The 22,640-nt window shown below is 39.7% G+C and overlaps 1 protein-coding gene across 30 annotated transcripts in view; it reads right to left on the bottom strand.

Moving 5' to 3' along the window:
* The window catches only part of RAPGEF2 (Rap guanine nucleotide exchange factor 2), a 326,588-nt gene that overhangs the window by 4,931 nt on the left and 299,017 nt on the right, over positions 1-22,640 (bottom strand). For 8 of the 30 annotated variants that reach the window (XM_065597906.1, XM_065597907.1, XM_065597910.1 and 5 more), the window contains 12 exons: positions 17,706-17,946; positions 17,101-17,484; positions 14,147-14,358; positions 13,919-14,042; positions 13,059-13,082; positions 11,766-11,989; positions 11,272-11,451; positions 10,684-10,731; positions 8,597-8,749; positions 4,393-4,431; positions 2,832-3,057; positions 1,619-2,178 (listed from right to left, as the gene is read on the bottom strand). In XM_065597906.1, coding sequence (XP_065453978.1) covers positions 1,619-2,178; positions 2,832-3,057; positions 4,393-4,431; positions 8,597-8,749; positions 10,684-10,731; positions 11,272-11,451; positions 11,766-11,989; positions 13,059-13,082; positions 13,919-14,042; positions 14,147-14,358; positions 17,101-17,484; positions 17,706-17,946 — 2,415 coding nt within the window. The remainder of the gene's footprint in view (positions 1-1,618; positions 2,179-2,831; positions 3,058-4,392; positions 4,432-8,596; positions 8,750-10,683; positions 10,732-11,271; positions 11,452-11,765; positions 11,990-13,058; positions 13,083-13,918; positions 14,043-14,146; positions 14,359-17,100; positions 17,485-17,705; positions 17,947-22,640) is intronic. The other 22 variants (XM_065597911.1, XM_005299310.5, XM_005299311.5 and 19 more) reach the window with 11 other exon arrangements.

The following is a 22,640-nucleotide window of genomic DNA, read 5'->3' as shown; positions in this document are numbered from 1 at the left end:
CAAATATAACTTTCTCTCCACCAACATTAAACATTCACTACTCTCTCCTCTGGCTTCTGTTACCAATTTTCTGTGCTTATTCCTACCTTCAATTTCGTGTGTTTGTCTCTTCCCTTCCCCTCTTCTTTTTTTTCCACTCTTGAAAATATAAATCATTTTGTTTTCTCTTAACCTCTTTCCTCGCTTGCCTGTTAGTGCCCAAAATCAACTCTGATGTGCTGCCACTAAACTAGCAGGTGGTTCCCACTTCACTCTACCCCCATTTGTATCCTTGTTATCTTTCGCTTTGACCCCACTCACTTCTTCCACCCCAGGATTATATCAGTGCTCCGGTTCCCAATCACAGCGCTTCATCAGTTGCATAGGACCAATATAGAGTTAAACTGATAGGACCATAGGAAGATTAATTATGCTGCTTCTGTGGGGAAGAGCTGTGCAAGGATAATAATAATGCAGAAGCAAGTCTCCACTGAATCTGAATTGGATGGAAATGAAATGACTGGAACTTTCAGGCTTCTCTTATATTTCTGAAATCTTTATAAACTAGATTTTTTTTAGAAACAGGCCTCCTAGTGGCATGGTGGGATGTTTGCTGCCTTGCTCAAGAGCAGAGCCTGGAAGCACATTTGTCAAGCCTGTCATTCCACATGCTAATGGAAACTACATGATGTGAATAGTATTAGAGATAGGCCTCAACCAAAACATCTGTTCTCCTTCATCCTTTGAGGAAATTCAGATCTGCAGATGAAACTTTGGGGGCTGGGCCCATTGCTAAGTAATATACTTGGTTTCTGAATGGAAAGGATGTTTACCATTATGCCCTAACTACATTGTCATGCTGGCAGACCAGATAGTTCTCACGCAGTGCCATATGTTCCTTCAGGATGAGGGTAGACTGAAATGGGGGAGAGGTTTGAGGGAATAAAATGGTTACAGAAACCAGTGGCCTCAGATTGTCCAAATCCATCTTGCACAGGTAAAGGGGGAAATATCTGGACAAAAATTCAACACAGCAAAAAATATTTTAAAAAGTAACCTCACTTCCTTTAGCAAAAGGTCTGTCCTAGTGTTTCAGGTCCTTGATTTTCTAGGCACCAAGGCAGACATCTTCAAACAAGGATATCTGAAGTTAGACATCTAAATCTGTATTTAGGCACTAAGAGTGACCCAATTTTCAGAGGTGATGAACATCCACAACTACCACTGAAGTCACAGGAACTTGTAGAGTAGAACACTGAGAGTCAGGTCATATTTAATGAGATCCCTGCATACAGACTTCGGTGCCTTACTTCAGTCACCCAAGCTTGAAAATTGTGACCTAAATACATTAGAATCTCAAAATACCAACCACCAACAGTTGAGTTGAATTCTTGATTTTATGGCACCTGGGAAGGAAGTACAAGAGGCCACATAACTCAGGAATGAGTATCTACATTACAAAGTGATGCTTTTCTCAGCAGCAAACACACAATTGAAGGGCAAAATTTGAGAGAAACTACAAATTGACTGCGCTTTTTGCTTTAAAAACAAATCAGATTAAAGCAAAATACTTATATAGTAAATTCACATCTATATGTAAATGAACAGGATACTTTGTGGTAAACAAAATATAACTTACCAATAAGCCCCTTTGCACTACTTGATGATATAGTTATATGAGAGGACATGGGAGCTGGCTTTGACTCCTCTGCTGTTACAGATGTTATGCTACTGGTTTCAGCTTCAATTGAAACATCCTTCCCACCCCGCCGCTTTATGGTACCTGTATCACCTTCTGAGTCCTCTCCCCAGTAGCCTGTTGAGGATGCCCAGCTTGCTCTGGACTGTGCTTGATCAAGGCCCTCCCTACCTTGACTCTGCCTGCCATATTTTGTGCCATGATCGGGGAACATCATCTGGTCCATATGACTGCCTGAGGCCCATAATCCTGCCCCATCGCCTGAACTATCGAAATGAACATGTCCAAAAGGAAGAGTCTCCCAGCTTCTCTGGTGTTGTATTGTCTGTATGTTGTCATGAGAACCACTTGAGCAAGAAGTCCAGCTGCCACGCCCACTGTCTGCAGCATCAAGTGAAGCGCGATCCCCCTGATCCTGTGATAGCTCTTCTGTACTGGGAGAAGAAAGCACAGTTGCTCCAGCATACAGGCCTCTGTTCTCTGACAGTGGTGCATATGAACTAGATGTAAAAGATAGAAAGAAAGGAAGAGAAATTTTACAATGGTATCATAAGTGATAATCAGCAAATCAGAACTGTGAAGCATTCATTGCTTTACAGACCAAGAGAATTTGATAGCTAATGAAAAACACAGTTGATACAAGTATAATCTATAGCATAGCTTTCCAATATCCAAAGTTTAATGTAATTGGTACTAACTAATGACTTGGTCAATTTTGAGTACAGGGCATTCTTTTTGTAAGGCTATCCTTGACAACAAAGCACTTCAGCAGTTACTAAAAAGGTACTGATGAAAATGTGACATACTTTGGGATTCAGTTGAAAGGTTCCCCCCATCTGTAAAATAAAGATAATACTGTACTTTAAACACTTTTTGTCACAACACTAGCCTGCCACAGGAGTGAGGATCACCTGTAGCATTTATAAATGCTCTAAAGGTGAAGAGCAGGTGCACGTAGTTACTGGCACTGCTGTAGACATTAGAACAATGTGGGATATTTTCTCATCTGAATGTAAAGTATTAAAAAAACAGAGGTAATATAGAAGTGGTGACCTGGAAGGAGAGAGTGGAATTCTCTCACAGAAGGGAGGAAATTTCTACAACAGCTGCAGAAGAGAGTTTTTAAAAAAATGTAAATATATACAATTCCTACCCTAAGCTGTATTGATCTGGTTCAATCATGGCTCTTCTATCAATTCTACCCACACCAAGATTAGTCTCCACAATGCTGACAGAATGCCTCTGTCTCCTCTCATCATGCAGTGACACTGGCATGGAGTCAAATGAAGAATTGCTGACAATACTAGATCTGGAAGAAATTTCGCTGTGACCAGAATCTGAAAAGTTATCCACGGTGCCACTAGGAGCCAAAGTATAACCTGCATAAGGATCAGAATAACATTAAATAGACATTCTAAATTTACAATCAAAAGATTTCTTAAAGAAAAGTTCAAGCATTAGCATAGATATTCAATATCAATACTATTGGAGCAAATATAATTATCAAGAAGAGCAGTACTGTATGCAACAAAAATATGCAACAAGACCATCATTCAAATGTGGCTGTTTTATTTCTGAATGTAGGTTTAAAGGTAAGTGGCAACATGAAATATTTGTATTTAGAAAAGTCTGATCTCTTCTTTACAAAACTATTGCCAAATTTATCACTTCCTGGTGTTTTTGGCTCTCTAGAATTATATTAAAACATTTCCCTTTGTAGGACATAACACCCAGTCTTGCAGTATTGTTTATGTCTATGTATTGTGACAAAGTTCCTCCTCTATCTTGGTGGGTCCTGCGCTTACTTGCGGATTTTCTTGCCTCAGAGATTCACCATGTGGGTTGGGGAACAGCCCAGAGACCTTCCCCTTTGGAAGAACCCACAGTCCAGGTCAATTGGGAGGTTTGGGGGGAACCCGGGCCCGCCCTCTACTCCGGGTTCCAGCCCAGGGCCCTGTGGACTGCAGCTGTCTATAGTGCCTCCTGTAACAGCTGCATGACAGCTATAACTCCCTGGGCTATTTCCCCATGGCCTCCTCCAAACACCTTTCTTATTCTCACCACGGGACCTTCCTCCTGGTGTCTGATAACGCTTGTGCTCCTCAGTCCTCCAGCAGCACACCCTCTCACTCTCAGCTCCTTGCGCCTCTTGCTCCCAGCTCCTCACACTCACACCACAAACTGAAGTGAGCTCCTTTTTAAAACCCAGGTGCCCTGATTAGCCTGCCTTAATTGATTCTAGAAGCTTCTTAATTGGCTCCAGGTGTCCTAATTAGCCTGCCTGCCTGAACTGGTTCTAGCAGGTTCCTGATTACTCTAGTACAGCCCCTGCTCTGGTCACTCAGGGAACAGAAAACTACTCATCCAGTGACCAGTATATTTGCCCACTACCAGACTCCTGTACCCCACTGGTCTGGGTCTGTCACAGTATGTTAACACAGACTATGGGGGGCTTGGAACATAAGAACTTCCATGATGGATGAAGCCAGTGGACTATGTAGTCCAGGATCCTGTTTTCAACAGTGAGCCACGCAGGGAAAGGTGCAAAATACCTTTCAGTGTTACCCTCTGTCCCTAGAGAAAGTTTCCTTCTAACCCCCAATAGTTAACGTTTGCCTTTAGTGCTGAAGTATGAGGAATTATATTTCTTCCAAACCTTTAAGTATTTGCTAGAACAACTCTAGACATACATGTTATCTATATAAATATCTTACCTTTTTTCAATTCTACTATGCTTTTGGCCTCAGTTATACCTGTAACACATTCCACAAGCTAGTTGTGAAAAAATATTTCCTTTTACCAGTTTTCAATTTACCAGCTTTCAAGTTCATATTATGAAACTAGGTGAACAGAAGATCCTGATCTACCCTCTCTTATAAATGTTATTTTTTATCCTATCCCTTCTTATTCATCTCCTTTGTCAGGTAACCAATCCTAATCTTTTCAATCTCTCTTCATATGACAGTTTTTCCATTCTCTTAATCATTCCCCTCACCTTACCAAGGGTTCTCAAACTGGGGGTTGGGACCCCTCAGGGGGTTGTGACGTTATTACATGGGGGGGTCGCAAGCTGTTAACCTCCACCCCAAACCCCTGCTTTGCCGCCAGCATTTATAAGGGTGTTAAATATAAATTAAAAACACTTTTTTATATAAAGGGGGGTTGCACTCAGAGGCTTGCTATGTGAAAGGGGTCACCAGTAATTTGTTTGAGAGCCACTGCTCTAAATCCCCTTCCATAATTCTTCCAAAACGTTTTTGGAGGTGGAGTGACCAGAACTAAACACACTATTTTAAATGAGGATTTTACACTGAGTTAGATAATGTCATTAAAGTATTTTCCTTTTTCTCCATCCCATCTCTTGGTCCCATTCTAACATTTGGTTTACTTTCTTCACCACTGCCTGTATTTCTTTTGGACAAAAGAAGTCAAAACAAAGCAAGTGTTTGGGAAACACTTAAAAATGTTATTGGGGATTTCTGTTGTTTGACGACAGAAGGTAAACAATTGTTGAACGTCTAATTCTGCGGTTCCAATTCCAATGTATATGTGTACAGTATAGAGAAGGCAAATTAAGAACTTCCGTTCTCTGTCTCATATCGCAATGAAATTAAGCATTTGACAACGTTTGGAAAAATTAAACAGTGGCAAATTCAAAACTGATAATAGGAAATACTCAGTGTGGAACTCACGTGTGGAACTCATTCCCACAGGAAGTAACTGAGGCCAAGAAAGTAGCAAGAATTAAAAAGGGATGTGACATTTCTTGTATAACAGAATATCCAGTTACAATAATTAATGATAACAGAAATTTTGGATGGGATATTAAGTCTTCGGGGTTTAAACCAATCTCTAACAGAGATCAGGATGAAACCTATGTGGGGGAGCAGATTATTTCATATGTACCTACTGCTGATTTCTTAAAGATTCCTCTGATGCTTCTGGTACTGGCCACTGACAGTATATTGGATCACATGGACCTTAGGCCTGATAGTATGGCAATTCCTACATTCCTATGTACCATTCATCTGACCTTCACTGACTATCTAATCCAAACAGGTTTCCAATGTATGTTCCATTTATGTGAGTGGCTACAAGAGTCATTCCCTCCAACACAAAGTCATTTACTTTAGCATGCTCCCTCATTTTGTCTCCATTTTGAACAGAGTCAAGAATACTTCGGCACTGGGGCCGTTTGCATGATAGCATAGAACACAGCAGACAATTCACACTTTGCATGTAGATGATTGATCACCTTGCAAATATGGGCCTTGATTATAGCACTGCATGTGAGATTTGTCAGCTAAACCTGAGCTGTCCATCTAATCCTTTGTTTTCAGGCAATTAACATTTTCTAGGCTATGGCTACACTAGACATCTTTCAGCGGTGCAGTTGCACCGATGCAAGCTCTCGTGTACAGATGATCTAAAGCTGACGGCAGAGAGCTCTCCCGTTGACTTAATTAATCCACCCCCAACAAGCAGCTGTATTTATGTTGGCGGGAGAAGCTCTCCCACCGACATAGTGCTGTCCACACCAGCGCTTAGGTCAATGTAACTTATGTTGCTCAAAAGGGTGGCTTTCTCACATCCCTGAGTGACATAAGTTATACCGACATAAGTGGTAGTGTACACATAGTCTTAGAAAGTTTATCCTAAAAGCAGTTCTTTAGGAAGGTAAATTATTAAAATGTAATTTTGTGATGAATGCCTATCAGCTATTATTTTTATTACAAAATATTTGTATTACTGTAATGACCAGGATCCCTAGTCATTGTGCAAGGTGCTGTACAAAAAGAATTAAAAAGATATGTTGTTGAATGGCATCTAACCTACTTTTGTATGTAAGCACGCAATTTTAATTTTTAGTTTGAAAATCACCATTAAACTTCAAAGAGATTTCAGTGGAGCTACACAGTTCATACTCGCTGAGGATCTGTCCCTAACACTGCCAAATCTGATTAAAGTTAAGAGAGAAAACACGTTAGTTCATGGTGCCACTAAATCTTGGAAATGCTTTGAAATTTAGAACCATTTTCACGGATTGCTTTACCAAATACACAGTACTACACTTCCTCTCCATTTATCTGATCCCGATTCCTTTTTCAATAAATGCACTGGCCTTGATAAAATGTGATCAAATTCATATAAATTCACACCTTACTAAAGTCCATGAGATAAAATTATGCTGAGATCTTACAAAGACTTGAGCTGATTATCAAAGGATTTTCTGCCTAAGATCCTCCTCTATCTCACCCTTAGACAAGCTCACTTCAGCAGTGCTTTTGGATATGTATTTGTACTTCTGAAGGACACACCCCTCATCCCTTTTAAAAACATTAGCCAATTGTGCGTGTGATCTTTTTCCTTTCGGTTTTGTAAACCCCACCTATCTTATAGGCCCGTGGTGCATTGTTATTCTTGTTACTGTTCTCACTTTCGAGAGAAGAGGAGGAACTGGTTAGATCCGACTGTCTGGAGCCATAATATCTCAGCTAATTGCCACTGCCACCTAACAGGATGAGAAAAGAGTTTAGATATCCATTTGACAGACACAGGAGAGAGTGATACCCAGATGAAATGCACACAAGTTTCAATTTCTCAGCATCACGGTGCAATTTGGTGGGAGTCATTTCTACAGTGAAATCTAGAACTGTCCAAGCTCTATCACAAGTCTGAGCTCTTACTGTGTGGGGCTCAACTCTGACACAGATTTTTTAATACAACTTTCTCTCATGCAGCCATTAAAATTGATTTCTATGTTATTCTGAAAAGGATAGGAGGAGAAAATGACCTCGAGGTTAACTGCTATAGGAATATGCTATTCCATTTCTATAGTGACACTCTCTTTTTTTTAAATACAAGAAAGGCAAGTGCTTGCACTTGATCTTTTTTCTCTTAATTAACAGCCAGAGCCAGTACAATGAAAAAGGAAACAGGACAGAAATTCATCAGGAGTCTTAAATCATCTTGTTTAAACTCATTTGCAGTTTTGGCCAGTCACACTGGACAGTAATCTCTACCAGTATATTTTAAGATAATTTTAAATAATTTCATAGAAACTAACTCAGCCAAGAAAGCCTCATTGTGCAAAGCCATGTGTCAAACTTCCACCTTGATTCTTGGGATGACTAAGGTATTTGCATAAAGGAAATGTAATGCTTTAGTGATCTGAGCCTTTAACACTCTACAGAAAATCCTGCTGTCTTGCATGGGTCCTTCTCCATCCAGCACAATTGCACAGCAGGCAGGCATGATTTTAACCTAGTAATTCCTTTAGAAATCAGCAGAGGGCTTGGTTATTATACCCAGTGATGCTCCAAAGTGCCACTATGAGCTCTGAACTTCTGCCCATGTATGCTGCCTTTGGTAGAGGGCAACTGAAGGAGACATGTTTTTCTCTGAAGTAGCAGTAAGGAGAGTTGCTTAGTGTGATGGCTCCAGGATACTCTAAACCCATCTTCCTGCGTTTTGCTAACAGGATGGTTCCTGAGGCATCCACTTGGGCACCACTACTCCAGTCCCCTGCCAATCCTCATATGGCAGCATAAGTAGGAAAAGATGTCACCCTTAGGGCTTATCTAGACACACAGGTAGCGTGCAGCAAACTGTGGTGTAAATCTACAGTGCGCTAGTCTGCTGTGCACTAAATGTCCGTGTGGACCATGCTACCACACACTGAAAGGGCATTTTGACTTATTCTGCTTTGAGACGCAAGTAGATCAGTGTGCACTAGTGAACTTTTAGTTTGGTAGCAGAGTCCACATGAATAGTTAGTGTGCTGTAGATTTACATCCCAGCTTGCTGTGCACTAATTGTTCATCTAGACAAGCCATTAGTCTCCAAGATCCCCTCACAGTTATTTCTAAAGCCTGCAGGTTTCAGGAAAAGGACGGGAAAGTGTTGCATATCTTATACCTTTCCTTGGAGAGGTCTGTGGTGATGTGGGAGGAGAAGACAACTGTGAAGATGCATTTGATATTGTGTCTTCAGCTTGTTTCTTGTGACGGTCCAAACTTCCTTCTTCAGACAATGAAAGAATTTTCTTTAAAGCTTGTGGGGAGTTAATGCCTTTAAGAAAGAAAGAAAGAAAGAAAGAATTAAGCTGGAAATATATACACTTGTTAATTTTACAATGCATTATAGGGACACTGTAAAGATAAAATATTTATCTTCCTTGAGTTACTAATACCACTTTGAGTGAACACTTTTACCAAAGCAATCACTCTACATCTGACCTATCAGTTCTCATCCTCACAGAAAACCAGCACAGCACTTTCAAAAGACGAGCCTGGGAGCTTAAATTCATAACTTCACTAGACACTAAAAATCATGGACTGAATAGAGACACTGGATTTCTGGCTTATTACAACTATCTACAACCCACTAACAACCCTTCCAACTGCTCCCCTCCCAGCCCCTCCCTGCTTTCCTTTCCTCCCTATCACTTGAAGGGTGTTAACAGGCCACTTCACTTTGAATGTTCCCTTGAAACATGTGTTAATTACTTATGCTAAATGATCTGTTCCACCTTGTATTCAGCTATTACACTAGCACTTTTGTCAGTAAAACTTATGTCACTCAGGGATGTGCAAAAACACACTCCTGTCCAACAAAAGTTACAATGACATAAGCATCGGTGTGAACAGCGCTATGTTGGTGGAAGACGATTTCCCGATGATGTAGCTACCGCCGCTTGTTGGGAGTGGTTTAGTTATGCTGATGCGAGAGCTCTCTCCCATGGGCATAGAGTGGATACATAGATCTTGCAGCAGTACAGCTGTGCCGCTGTAAGGTCTCTAGTGTAGACATAGCCTAAGTTTCCCAGACCTGAAAAAGAGCTCTGTGTAGCTCAAAAGCTTGTTTCTCTCACCAACAGAAGTTGGTCCAATAAATTTTTTTTTACCTTATCCACCTCATCTCTCTAATACCACTTTTAATAATCTAAAATAAAAAAAAATAATTTACTCCTCTCTATTTACAATATGCTGTTTATTTCTGTATTTTTCTCAGCTTTGACAATGAAATTGGACTACTCTGTTTCAGATTCCAATTCATATCTACTAGCAAAATATTGCTGTGTCTGAGTTTCCACCTGTTCATCGAAAAGATCTCCTGTAACTCGTGTTCCAGAATATTTTTTCTGCAGATCTATCACCTGGGAGATGCGTGTGATGAGTACTGGGAGATCAAAACTAGCAAATGGTGGAGCTGTACACAATCCCTCAGAGATTCCAATGTTTACTGAAAGATTACATAAAAAGGCTTCAGCTACTCTTCAGTATTCAAAATGGCTTAGAATATCACCAAAGAAAGCGATGCGGAAGGTTGGGCAAGTGAATATCAATATATTCCTAGAGTTGGCTTTCTTCCTTTCTCCTTTGAGAACTGTCTCTGCACAAACCCTATACTTTGGGAGATTAGCAGTAACAACTCCTAGGGAAGACCTAGAGAGCAAAGACTGAAGAACTGCTCTCTTGAAACAGGCATCAAGTTTGCTGATTAAAAGTGCAGACCGATCTACATGTGACAACTCTGCAAATTTCAGGGGTGGAGTTATTTTTTCAAGCATGCTACAGAATTTGCATTTGATCTAGAGGACTGCAGTGTTGCAATCAATAATCCAGAATTATTTGATTAACACAGTTTATTTGATCCTCTAGACAGCAGAATCTACAGGATTTGATCCTCTAGACAGCAGAATACTACATTATTTCTTGTTCATTTGGTGTTCATTTTTTTAAATCCCTCTTTTGTAGCCTAAACAATAGGTGTGAGAGATCCTAATAGCAGGTGGAGACAGAATAGAGCAACGTTTCTGGAAAATCACTCCCTGTATAAAGGGGATAGCTAGCGTATCCTGCTTAGAAACAAATTTGAAAATATGTTTTTAATTCAAATTAGATATGAAAAATTTCAGACTACTTCATAACACTGCAACAGGATGAGCTACTTTAGCTGCCAGAGAGAGACTTGGAGAAATCAAATTATTTATAAGATATTACCAGTCTCCTGTTTCAATCTGTGGCATCCCAAACAGTGGAACTTTAGCACTGCAATAGAAAAAGATTTGGGGGAATGTGGTGGTGAAGGGCAAGTGTCAAATGAAAAAGTTAAAAGCTACAGCCCACATTTTCAAAAGTGATTAATGACTGGGGGTACTCAACTTGACATACCTTGGACAGGCCTGATTTTTGGAGGGCAGATGCTCAAACACTTTTGAAAATCAGGCCCCTTTATGGTCTCTCAGATTGATCACTCAAAAATGGAGACAAGCAAAATCATTAGTGACTTGAAAATTTAAGCCCGAGGGTCTAGTGCACCAGCCAGGAGAGCAATTATCACCGGATGGAAACAAGTCTACAACTGAAAAGGATAAGCCAGCCAGACCCCTTTACTAGGAGTAGTTTTCTCCCGTTTATCTGCTAGGAGGAGGATTTATATATGCTGTCTAAACTGAGAGGGATAATTGAGAGCACTAACTTGAACTAAATGTTACAATATTTCACCAATTCAAAAATACACCTGCTTGAACTATACAAAAACATTTAAACGTTTTTAACAACACACACCCGCCCACTCATTTCACTTACCAAATGGTGGGAGGTCTTTGACTGGTACTTTCTTGCGAGAGGGATAGAGGGACACAGCAGGGACCTGCAATGCTTGGTTTATTTTATGCTGCTGCTGCACCTTCTGCTGAATTCCTGCCCTAGGTGCCACTGGTGACGTTTCCTGTTTCCCAGACCGTTTGTCCCCTGGATTCTTCGGTACTTTGTAATAAATGGAAGAAACAAGGAATTAACTTCTATTTCAGCAGTCTTTAAGTGAAAGGTTCAAAACTCCTGATTTTAATTAAAAGGAGCTAAGATACAATGATTGCGGTATCCATACCTATTTAAAGAGGCAAAGGGAGGGAGAGAACTTTTAACACATATTGTTTTTAATTATAAAATCTTTGCTGACCTTTCCACATAACAGAGCTCAGAGAACAGATATGTAAGTGACAGGAAGATATAGCCCAGAAGTTAAGTTACATGCAGATATAAGCGGCTACGTATAATGCTTATTTGATGAAAAAGCTCACATGTGTTGGTGGCTGGCTCACACTGCAGAGACAGTGTCTGGAGGCTCTCTTCATCCATTTCCAGGTCCAAGTTAGAGAGGTACTGCTTCACTTTTCGTGCCATTTGAGCATCTTCATACAGTTTTTTGGCATTGAGAAAGGAGCTGCGACGTACCCGCTTTTTGTGTCCCCCTGTTTGTGCAACATCTAGCACTGCTGCATTTGTACTGCCCTGGCTGAGAGACCTGAAGTGAAGTGGGAAAGAGGAGAAAGATAGACTTAGTCCAGCACAGTATCACTTCATAAACTGGAAACATGCAAAAGGTTCCATGAATGTCAGTCTACGGTCAAAGCTTACATGCCTCATTCCAGTAAGTCAAACAGCTATAATAGACAGAAGATGAGGATCAAGAAATCTCTTTATTTGGTTAAAAATAATAATTTGTGTATAATTAAATAAAATAACTGCCTGGAACCTATTCTGCTCCAACTAGGCAATCTCCCTTCACACATCTAGAAAAGCATTCAAGACAGCTCTCTCACATAAGTCAGCTACTGAGAAGGTTGGAGCATTAAGAAAAGCTCATGCAGCAAGGCAATGCTGACAGACAACTATAGCTGGGCTTCAAATTTAAATACAAATTATCTAGAAAGTGTCTTCAACATAGTCTTAATCTGGGTTTATAAAGACCTCAATTTCAATAGTAATGAAGAAAAAAAATTTGTTTATGCCCTAACTTGAGTATGATGAGCTTTTTGTTAAACAAATGATCAATTAGTCAATGAGGAAATAATCGTCATGCATTTCAATTTGTGTATGTATATATGGAAGCTATTTGTGGCTTCTGATTTGTTAAGAGTAAAAAATGGAGGCTGGATTTAGAGTGAAAATATAGTTAGTTGAGCTGTAAAAAACATGATACTTCAATTTTTAACATCAGTGGATTTCATCTTCATTCATTTATCAGGCATATGTAAATTAGTTGTAAATTTTAGTTGTACAGCTATCCCCATTCTATTTTGGAATTTCCTTTCTATTACAAGCCAGACTGGTTATATTAAAGTCAATTGTATTGGTGTGCTAAATAAACAACCCTTCCCCAAATCACACTCAAAAAATATCTGTCAATAGTTTCACAGCTCTGTGTTTTTGACCTCGAAAGCAAAAGCACCATTGGATTAAACTTATTGTAAGTACAAAAGGGTTAAAAGAAAAATGTCAAAGCATCAGAAAATTAAAGATAGCAAGTAGAAAAACAATGCAAATGGTCAGAAAAGAATGTTTGTCTGTGTGCGTTGTCTCCAACCACTTACCCCAAACTCCTCCATTTCTTCTTCCTGCAAGTGAGAGCCATGAAGAGTGAAGCATGGGTTTAGGAAGAGACAGAGAAAGATCACAAGCTCAGAAAGAAAAGACCAGACCTCAGGACAAGCAGTACTAGAAGCCCACAAACATTAAAACAGCCTTATCTGAGGCACACAGTCGGATATTAAAAACTCTTCTCATTCAAATTAAGCGAGAGTGCATTACACTATCTCTACACAAAACCAAACAGCAATCACTTCACATTCTCCTGCACCACTGATTTATGCTGAAGTTCAAATATTCCTATTTATAGTAAACTGTAGCAATTTAGATTGTCGTATGCATCAACATTTCATACAATAAACTTTCCTCTAATACAGTATATAGTGAGATAGAATATCTTTATTCAGACTATGAATTGGTGGGATCTCATCACGGAATCAGGAAAATTGGTTGTCAGTGGGAGAATATAAAACACGGTTTCCTCCATGGTAAGATCTATAATTGCTTTCCTTTTCAAAACTGGTTTTAAAATGTGGATACAGTACGTACCGGTGATTACCTAAAAGTGGTACAAGGTAGTGAATGAGACATTGTACATCTATAATGCTGTAATACAACCAGTGATACAGAAATTATACAGTCCAATCTTGTAACTGAAAACTCCCATTGACTTCTATGAGTGTTCCAGGCATAGAAAGAACAAGAGGCACCACAGGTGGGAAGATAAAGTCTCATCTTTCATTATTTAATTTGCAATGTTTCTTTTGTTAAGGGCTGCGGATGGGCACTAGAAAATTACTTATTTTATCATTAATACTCAACTTTTTGTCTCAATCAACTGAAGCTCTGTTGAAGACAAACCTACCTAGTCCTGAACATTACAGCAGGATCCATGTTAACAGAAGCCATTCGACCAACGTGACGAATTTCTTTTGCAATCATTCTCAGCTTCTCAAAATTGACCAAGCCTTCCACTTTTGAGTCATTTCCTATATTTCATAAAAAGAAGACAAGTAAATAGTAATGGTATCAGCTACTAGGCTGCAAAATCCATTTTCTGTGGAGATAAAGAACCAAGCTATTTTGCATTTACCTTCATGGAGGAATGTAAGGTCCTTTTTGATAACAGGAAAGAGAGGAATAATGGGAGGCTGTAGGTTTTGGCTGTTCAGGACATTACGATATTTTGCCATGTTCCTAGATGGATCAAACAAGTCTTGAAGATCTTGAAACAGCTTCTCATATTTGCTTGGAAGTTTTTCCCAAGTAGTGCGGAGCCTTGCAACCGGTGCCAAATTCAGGCCACTGAAAACAGTTCATGAGGGTTTTGTTTTGTTTGTCCAATTAAATACAAACTATTTAACTATTTACAAACTATGCAAACTTAATAGAAAGAAAACTGCAACACCCAAATATAAAACTATACAATTTTGTGTAGCAGAAATATCATATCCCATATCGGGCAAAGTGTTGTAGTACAGCAATATACCAATCAAGTGCAAATATTAGTAAGCAAAAATTGTATTTTGAAAATGTGCATTATAAAATCTATACAAATCAATCTGTTATGAAAATACATATCTTAAAGGTATGACTTTATATTAACTATAATGACTGATGGAATCTATATAATGCAATATACCCAGATTGGTATCTGCCTCCACTATAGAGGAGTTGTCTGCCCTTTACCACTGAAGTTTACAATCTCTAGGTATATCTGGACTCACGGTCACTCCTGGATTCCCAGACTGTGTCAGTGACCAGGGATGCTTATCTCCAAATCTATACCCAATGATAGTGCTAAGACCATTTCCTTTGACACAATCCATGTGCCATGTCATCTCCAGATGGAATTGCTGAAATAGACTCTATACTTAAGGATATACAGGAGCTAGCTGAAAAACCTGTGGTCCACTCCCTTAGTGCTGTTGGCAAAGGGAGTACTTAACACCAGTGGTCCTGACTAGCTATTCACTTCTGGCTGCAAAGGAGGTATTGATATCAATCTATAATGTCAGCTATTATTCAAGTCCTAGTTAACTGACAGGCTGCCTCTCACCCCATATTCTGAAGCAGGATTTAAGCTCATCTGAAGTGGCTGAACTAAATACCTAGATTTAAATGCCTCAGGGGCACTGACAGATTCCTGGTCAGGGTCTCTGATTTTGGAGAATTTTCTTCCCCTTCTGGTCTGATGGGGTTCAAATCCACTGAACTTCAGGACAAGTGGCAGAGATGATTTTTTTTTTAAACAAAGGCTTTTGCATGGAAGGCTAATAACGATATATGCCACTAACCCTTTTTTGTAGCCTGTGATATTTACATTTTTATTATTATGGTGTTATATTTTTTTATTTCTGCAACCTGAAGTATTCTGAAGAGTGCAAGAGTGTTTAAGTATTTCTTTAATACAGGTACTAGACATTTTCTACTTTTACATTCTGTAATTTAAAATTAGAACATAAGAACGGCCATACTGGGTCAGACCAAAGGTCCATCCAGCCCAGTATCCTGTCTACCGATAGTGGCCAATGCCAGGTGCCCCAGAGGGAGTGAACCTAATAGGTAATGATCAAGTGATCTCTCTCCTGCCATCCATCTCCACCCTCTGACAAACAGAGGCTAGGGACACCATTCCTTACCCATCCTGGCTAATAGCCATTAATGTACTTAATCTCCATGAATTTATCTAGTTCTCTTTTAAACCCTGTTATAGTCCTAGCCTTCACAACATCCTCAGGCAAGGAGTTCCACAGGTTGACTGTGCGCTGTGTGAAGAAGAACTTCCTTTTATTTGTTTTAAACCTGCTGCCCATTAATTTCATTTGGCGACCCCAGGTTTTGATATTATGGGAACAAGTAAATAACTTTTCCTTATTCACTTTCTCCACACCACTCATGATTTTATATACCTCTATCATATCCCCCCTTAGTCTCCTCTTTTCCAAGCTGAAAAGTCCTAGCCTCTTTAATTTCTCCTCATATGGGACCCGTTCCAAACCCCTAATCATTTTAGTTGCCCTTTTCTGAACTTTTTCTAATGCCAGTATATCTTTTTTGAGATGAGGAGATTACTTTGGGGATTTAAAAAAAAATTAAAATACCTTAATCTGAGGAATTTTATAACAAATTTCCCCCAGTTGGATTTTCTGCACATGAAATACAAACCCCTAAGAACAGACAACAGTAATACAGTAACCCAAATTCAAAGAACTGCATTCTAATTACTTCTATTACTTTCTTCAGCTCCAGATAGGATAGATAATAGTACACTCTCCTACTGGGAACAATTTTTCTTTTGTCAACAGTCTAAGCAGCTGATAGTATAAAACTACAATCAATAATATACCAAGACTCAATAAATGCAGGGTACTGAGCATCTTCTATGAGGTAATGCACATCCTAACTCCCACAGGAAAGCAGGGGGCGAGGTCAAATAGCACTTCATGAGATGAACTCAGTATCTTGTAAGGATCAAGCACCAAGACAGAAAATACCACAAGCCACCTGCTTTCTTATAACTGCAAATTCTTTTTACTATCTACCCTCCCCTATTACCTTTCCCACAGGCACAACCACAAGAGTAGAACAAGGCGATATGCAATATCCTTCCTTTGATATCCTTCCTCCATGCAGCTGCTGGACTTATTCTCATTCCTGGACCCGCTTATATTTTTTATTTTTTTCTAAGTTTGACTATCTCTAACTTTGTCATCCTTCTCAAAATTCTTTTTCCTCCCATGCCACACAATTTCTGTATTCCCCATTTCCTCTAGTTTCAGTTTTTATAAAGGTGGTCGAGTTCCAAGGATTATTTCAACAAACATTTTAATATCAGGATACAAGATTCTTGGGGGAAAAAATCATTTCCTATCTTTTTAGGAGTGTCCAAAGCTGATGGTAATAGTATTAGTCAGCTCCCTTTCTGTTTAATGCAAATTTCTATTCAGTTTGAAGTATTACTGTTGAGTAATCTGAACTGAATTCACGGTAAAAAAAAAAAAAAAAAAAAAAAAAAAACACCCACACAAACCTTCCCTTATTTACCTGATAATTGCAAACATGGAGTTGAAGTTCTTGCATTCCCTGCAGTGCAGTGCTATCTTAATGAAGTGTTTAATGATCTTCATTCTTTTTAACTGGTTGGTTTCTCTTAGAATCTCAGATGCTACCCAAAATGTTTCTTGGTTTATCACTTCTTCAAACTTTTTCAAGTTAGCACAACTGGTTTTAGATTTGAGTTTAAACAGGTCGTCTATGTACTCTGTGGGTTCAATGTTACGAAACAGCTCAAAGTTTCGCATGGAGAGCTGAGCAGCCATCTCAACAGTACTGAGCTGCAGTAGGGAAATTTGACTTTCCCGCAGTAACTCCTGAGCATCTTCATCTGAACACAATGTTTCTGTCTCCATGTTGTTTTTCAGATAATACCTATAAAAATCAAATACCAGAAGAAAATTGATAGCTAAGATCATCATATACTAGAAAAAAGTTACAGACTGAAATTAGTGTAGTATATGCTCTAACTAGCTTAGAATAGTAACCTTGAAGTTGAAATATTTCTGGGGAGAAAACAGACTGTCACAAGTTTGCAGATACTTATATGTATTAGAATTCTTATTAAACTGACATAATATAAACCAAAGTCTCACCTGCCACTTAGCTGTATCCTATCAGCAAGCTTGGATAGCTGATCTGGAAGCCTCCTTTGCTTGATTACACCCTCTGGAGTGACAGAGACTTCACACAAAGAATATGCATCGGGAGTAGCAGTTACAGCAAACTCTCTAATCGCCTGAATGACCACTTCCTTTGCTGTTGTGTCCTTACTAATCATAATATAGCGACTTTGCTGGTCTGCCTTGAAAACCCTCAGAACTTGGTCTGGTAAGTCTGAAGAAGGAAAAAAACAAACAAAAAACCACAAATGCAGGTCAAAGAACAATAAAAGTGATGATACCACAGGAGTAGATCTGCACAGTTACTTCTGACATCAGGGTCACTGTGTTTTCATTCATCTCCCCTTTCCTCTCCTGAAATTTTTTACAGGACATAGCTCCCAACTGATATGCATCTGGTGGGTCTAACCTGAATTTAGACCCAAAAACTTCATCTACAAGAGACCGTCTGAAACCTACTAATATGGCAGAAAGTCCGAGGCTTAAGGACTCACTTATGGAACCTTTAAAATATTAGATGAGTGAGACCTGCATAAGATTTTGTGGATGTAGCAGATTGATTTGGATCCACTACAGAGGATAAGCCATGCAGCTTGGAAGTCTGGGTTTCTCTGGTCTATAAAACGGAACTGCTCCCAGTCTGGATTATATGCCGCTTTTAAATAGACCCTGCTCCACATCCCAAGTCCTCGACTCCTATACTGAGAGCCCAAAGAGTGTGTTTGTTTTGTTGCCTTAGAAAGTTTTGGATTTCTGCAAAAAGTGAGTGTTAGTGCTGAGTTTTCCTCCCCACTATCCCAAAAATGGAACCTCTTACAGGCCATCAGAGCAGCACCTGCAAGGAAATGGATAGGTAAGGAATTGGGTACTCACCTTATGCAGAAACTGGAATTCGAGATGTGTGTTCCTATGGGCTCTCCAGTTCAGATGTGCTTTGACTTTTGGTACCGGTAGTACTGCCCATTTGGCCTGCACATGCACTCTACACATCCTCATGCTCTGCACTGAGTATATATAGGCCTGCACTGGTAAACTGCCCTCAGTTTCTTTTCCACTGCTATGTCCCATAGAAGAAACTTAGAAGCAGAGGGGAAGGAGAGTGGTAGAGGAACACCCATAGGTATACACCTCGAAGAACTTAAATTACTGCCCAAGGTGGATAAACTCTTTCTTCTTCAAGTAGTGTTCCTATGGGTTCTCTACTTCAAAACAAAAGGAGGAAGCTTCAGAGTCAAGTCCAATACTGAAGACACGACTGCTTTCCCAAGGACAACAGCTAGAAGAATAAACCATCATGTGGTCCATGGAAAATGTATGTATTGAAGACAAAGTTGCAGCTTTGCAGATCTCAACAATGGGAATGTCACAATGGTAGAGACACACCTTGTGGAATGGGCTAATACCCTATAATAACAAGAAAGAATACATCCAGAAATCCATCTGAAAAGTGCTTGGGTGGAGATTGTGGACCCTTTGGACCTCTCAGCAATTGATACAACAATCTTGGAAATTTTCTAAATGGTCTGCTTCCGTCCAAATAAAAGACCCTCATCCTCCTGATGTGCAGGGTATGGAAGGCAGCATCCTTTGTCAAGGTGTTTCTGATCCTTATTATAAGGTGCGAATTTTATGTGCTACTGTTCATTCATTGCTTCCACAGCCAGAGAGTTAGGTGCAGGACGTGAAAATAAAAATTCAGGGCTCTTGGCTGGGATGTAATATTCTTTTATCAGCATAATTGCATGTTGGTGGTATCACTGCCAGAGTTTGCCAGATAATTTTGCTAGGATCTAGTAGGGACTCATTAATTTGCAAGCCAACATTAGCTGAAAGTGGCAACTAAAGAATATCCAGGAGCTTGACTGCGACTCTCTGACATCCTCTAGAGGGACTGGTAAAGAGTCTGCAATACATTTAATTAATTGTTTGAAATCATCAGCCAGAGAAAGTGGAGGCAGCATAACTACCTCATCTGAAAGACATTCATTTGCAGAGAATCATCCTTATCTGCTCCGCCTCCTGCTCTTCAAGGGATTCCTGTACCTGAGGTAATGGAGCAGGGATAGATAAAGTAGGAGAATGTCTCTTTCTGTGGTCCCCACATGAAAAACTAGGGACTCATGAGAATTGTTGTCGACCTGGAGCCCAAGGATCTCAGTATGGCCACTGAGGGGGTCAATAAAGCATGGGAGGTGGCATCCAATGGTGCTAGAACAAGTGCACAGGGCGTGGGTTCATCCTGAATTTAACTCTTCTCTCTCCCCAAAACAGTCAGGAGGGAAGTCCCTTTGGTAAGTAGAGGAATCATGCACTGAGATTTGGGTGGCTGAAGAGCACTCCTCCTCATGTAAAGGAGGAGCTCTGCCACTGTGAGGGTACTGGACGGGGGGACACCAGCTCATCTTAAACTAAGACAACCCTGGAGCATCAGGTGGGTTGGTAGAGGAAAAGGTTCTAACCAATGCAGAGGGCATAGACTACTTTGGTAAATCTTATCTGATGGAAGTAGATGGTACTGATGAAGACTGGCTGGGAGGAGCAGAGATAGTACAAGGAGTGCAGTAACTAGAGTTCTTCAAGATGTATATCCATATGGGTGTGCCACTTAATGTGTGCTGACATCCCATTCTGGGTACCGCATGGGGTATGAGATCTCTAATGCAGTTTTACTTTGAGGATCCCAAGGCTTTCTCGAAGCAGACCCCTTATGAGGAGAATGAGTCTCCTGAATGTGCATAGGTGGCTGTGCAGATGTTGATGGGGCACTATTCTCTTTCACAGGCTCATGTTTGGGTGGGGGAAGGGTGTTTGAAAGCCGGGGGGTGGGGGGGGGTGTCTCCTCCTACCCTGGATCGGAGGCCATCTGGAGACAATACTTCATCATTAAGTGCTTAAGTTTTATTTTCTGATTCTTCCTGGCTCTGCTTTTAAAAGCTGAGTGGATGATACACTTATGAGAGAATGTGTGTGTCCCCCGAGCAGTGGAAAAACGGGGAAAGCCCATCACTGACAGGGACAGCTTCCCGGCAAATGAGGCAACATTTGAAACCCGGATATCTTGGCATACTCTGGGACAATGGGGATCTCGAACGAAACCCCACCTCCCCTACAAAATCAAGGAAAGTAAAGGAAATCTAAGACTAAAGACAGGATTTGAATAGTAAAGTGAGCACACTAACACTCTGTCTCAGGCCAAGGCAGCTGAGAAGACACAGAGGGCTGTTTCCCCATGCAGCCCTATCTGTCTTTGGTGCGGGCATGAGGATGCAAGAGTGGGCCAAACAGGCAGTACTACCAAAAATTTCTGATCAAAGGTGCTTGGGGTATAAGCACACCTGCAGTGAGAGATCCCACTCAAAGAAGAACTGGCCAGTTACATATGCAAACAGATTTGCATGGACAGTTGTAGTAATACGAATGTAAGTTGCGTCTAACTTTTTTAAAAAACATCAGCCCCATTCTCTTACAGTATTAAATATATAAAACCAAACATACATAACATTTATGAATTGAGACCAGCAACTTAATTAATTTTTCATGCCAGTGTTTTATAATTAGGAATTAAATACATTCAATCAAGGGAAAAAGGAATAAATCATTCAGCACTCAAATATTTATAAGGTATTGTTTAAATAGCTGATAATACAATGGTTGTACTGGGATTTTATTACTTTTTAAAAAAGTAAGAAAGAGAGACCTCCAAACTAAAACCTTGGATTTGAATATCAGAATAAAATTGGTGGGAGATTGAATCTGGATATGAACTCACATTTTATCATTCTGGCAATTTCCAGTCAAAATAGAATATAAAAAGCAAAGCTGTAGAAAATTTTGCAGCTCTTCGCCACTGGACTTACTGTAAGGGCACAATAATTCTGTCCCCCACGGTATTTTTCATGATAAAGGTAAGCACTTCCACTCTAATCTTTTAACTGACTGGGGAAGTCAACATATTTTTCAGAAGTAAATAAGCTTTGATATTTGTGTGCGTGTCATGGATTTAAATTCCTGCTCTGTTTTTCATCAAAGTAAGAGGAGGGGCAATTTGTATTTTTATTCTGAAGGACATAAAGGTCATATGAACAACATGAAAACAGAAAGCAAAAGTGAAGTCTCCTGGATCTACTGCCAAGACTAATACTTAAATAGACTGATACTGATAAACCAACTGCTAGACAAAAACATTTTCTTTGAAGAAAAGGAATCTTATTTGGCAGCAATTCAGAGGACAGGGAATTTACTATTAAACCTGAATGTGCACTACATGTATATTTTGTAAAAAAAAAAAAAAACCTACAAAAACACATGTATTCATCAACAGAAGTGTTGAGATAAAAACAAATATTACAGAATGTTTTCCCATTATTGCACGATGTTACCAAACTAGTCAATTTAGGGAACATGAGAGTTTTTCTCTCTCATACACGGCTTGTTTTATATAGTGATATACCGTGATCACTACTGGAATGTGCACATTTATTCACTATTTTGCAACTTGAATAACAGCAATGAAAAATTATTAAAACTGACTGTTTACCTCATAATTTACATATTCATTAGGCTAAATTTAAGCCAATTCAGTCATTTCCTTGAATTTCATACCCCAACTACAATGATTCAGTAATGCCTTTATGTAACCATATTTCTAAGCCTATTTTAAAAATTATTAATGTATGATAATCAAAACAGAGCACTTAGATGCTATGCCAAATATTCAGGTATCCTACACCTAGACAAAAAGCTCACTCCACCAGACTCCTCGTTGTTTTTGTGGATACAGACTAACACGGCTACCTCTCTGATACTTGTTTCCCTGGCGAGTGAGGGTCCAATATACTTTGCACACAGGGACAGCTCCAGGCACCAGCTGAGCAAGCTGGTGCTTGGAGTGGCAGATTGTTCGAGGCG

This window comes from Chrysemys picta, chromosome 5 (genome assembly GCF_011386835.1).
Source record: "Chrysemys picta bellii isolate R12L10 chromosome 5, ASM1138683v2, whole genome shotgun sequence".
Taxonomy (NCBI): Eukaryota; Metazoa; Chordata; order Testudines; family Emydidae; genus Chrysemys; species Chrysemys picta.
This window is presented reverse-complemented; position numbering and strand designations above follow the sequence as displayed.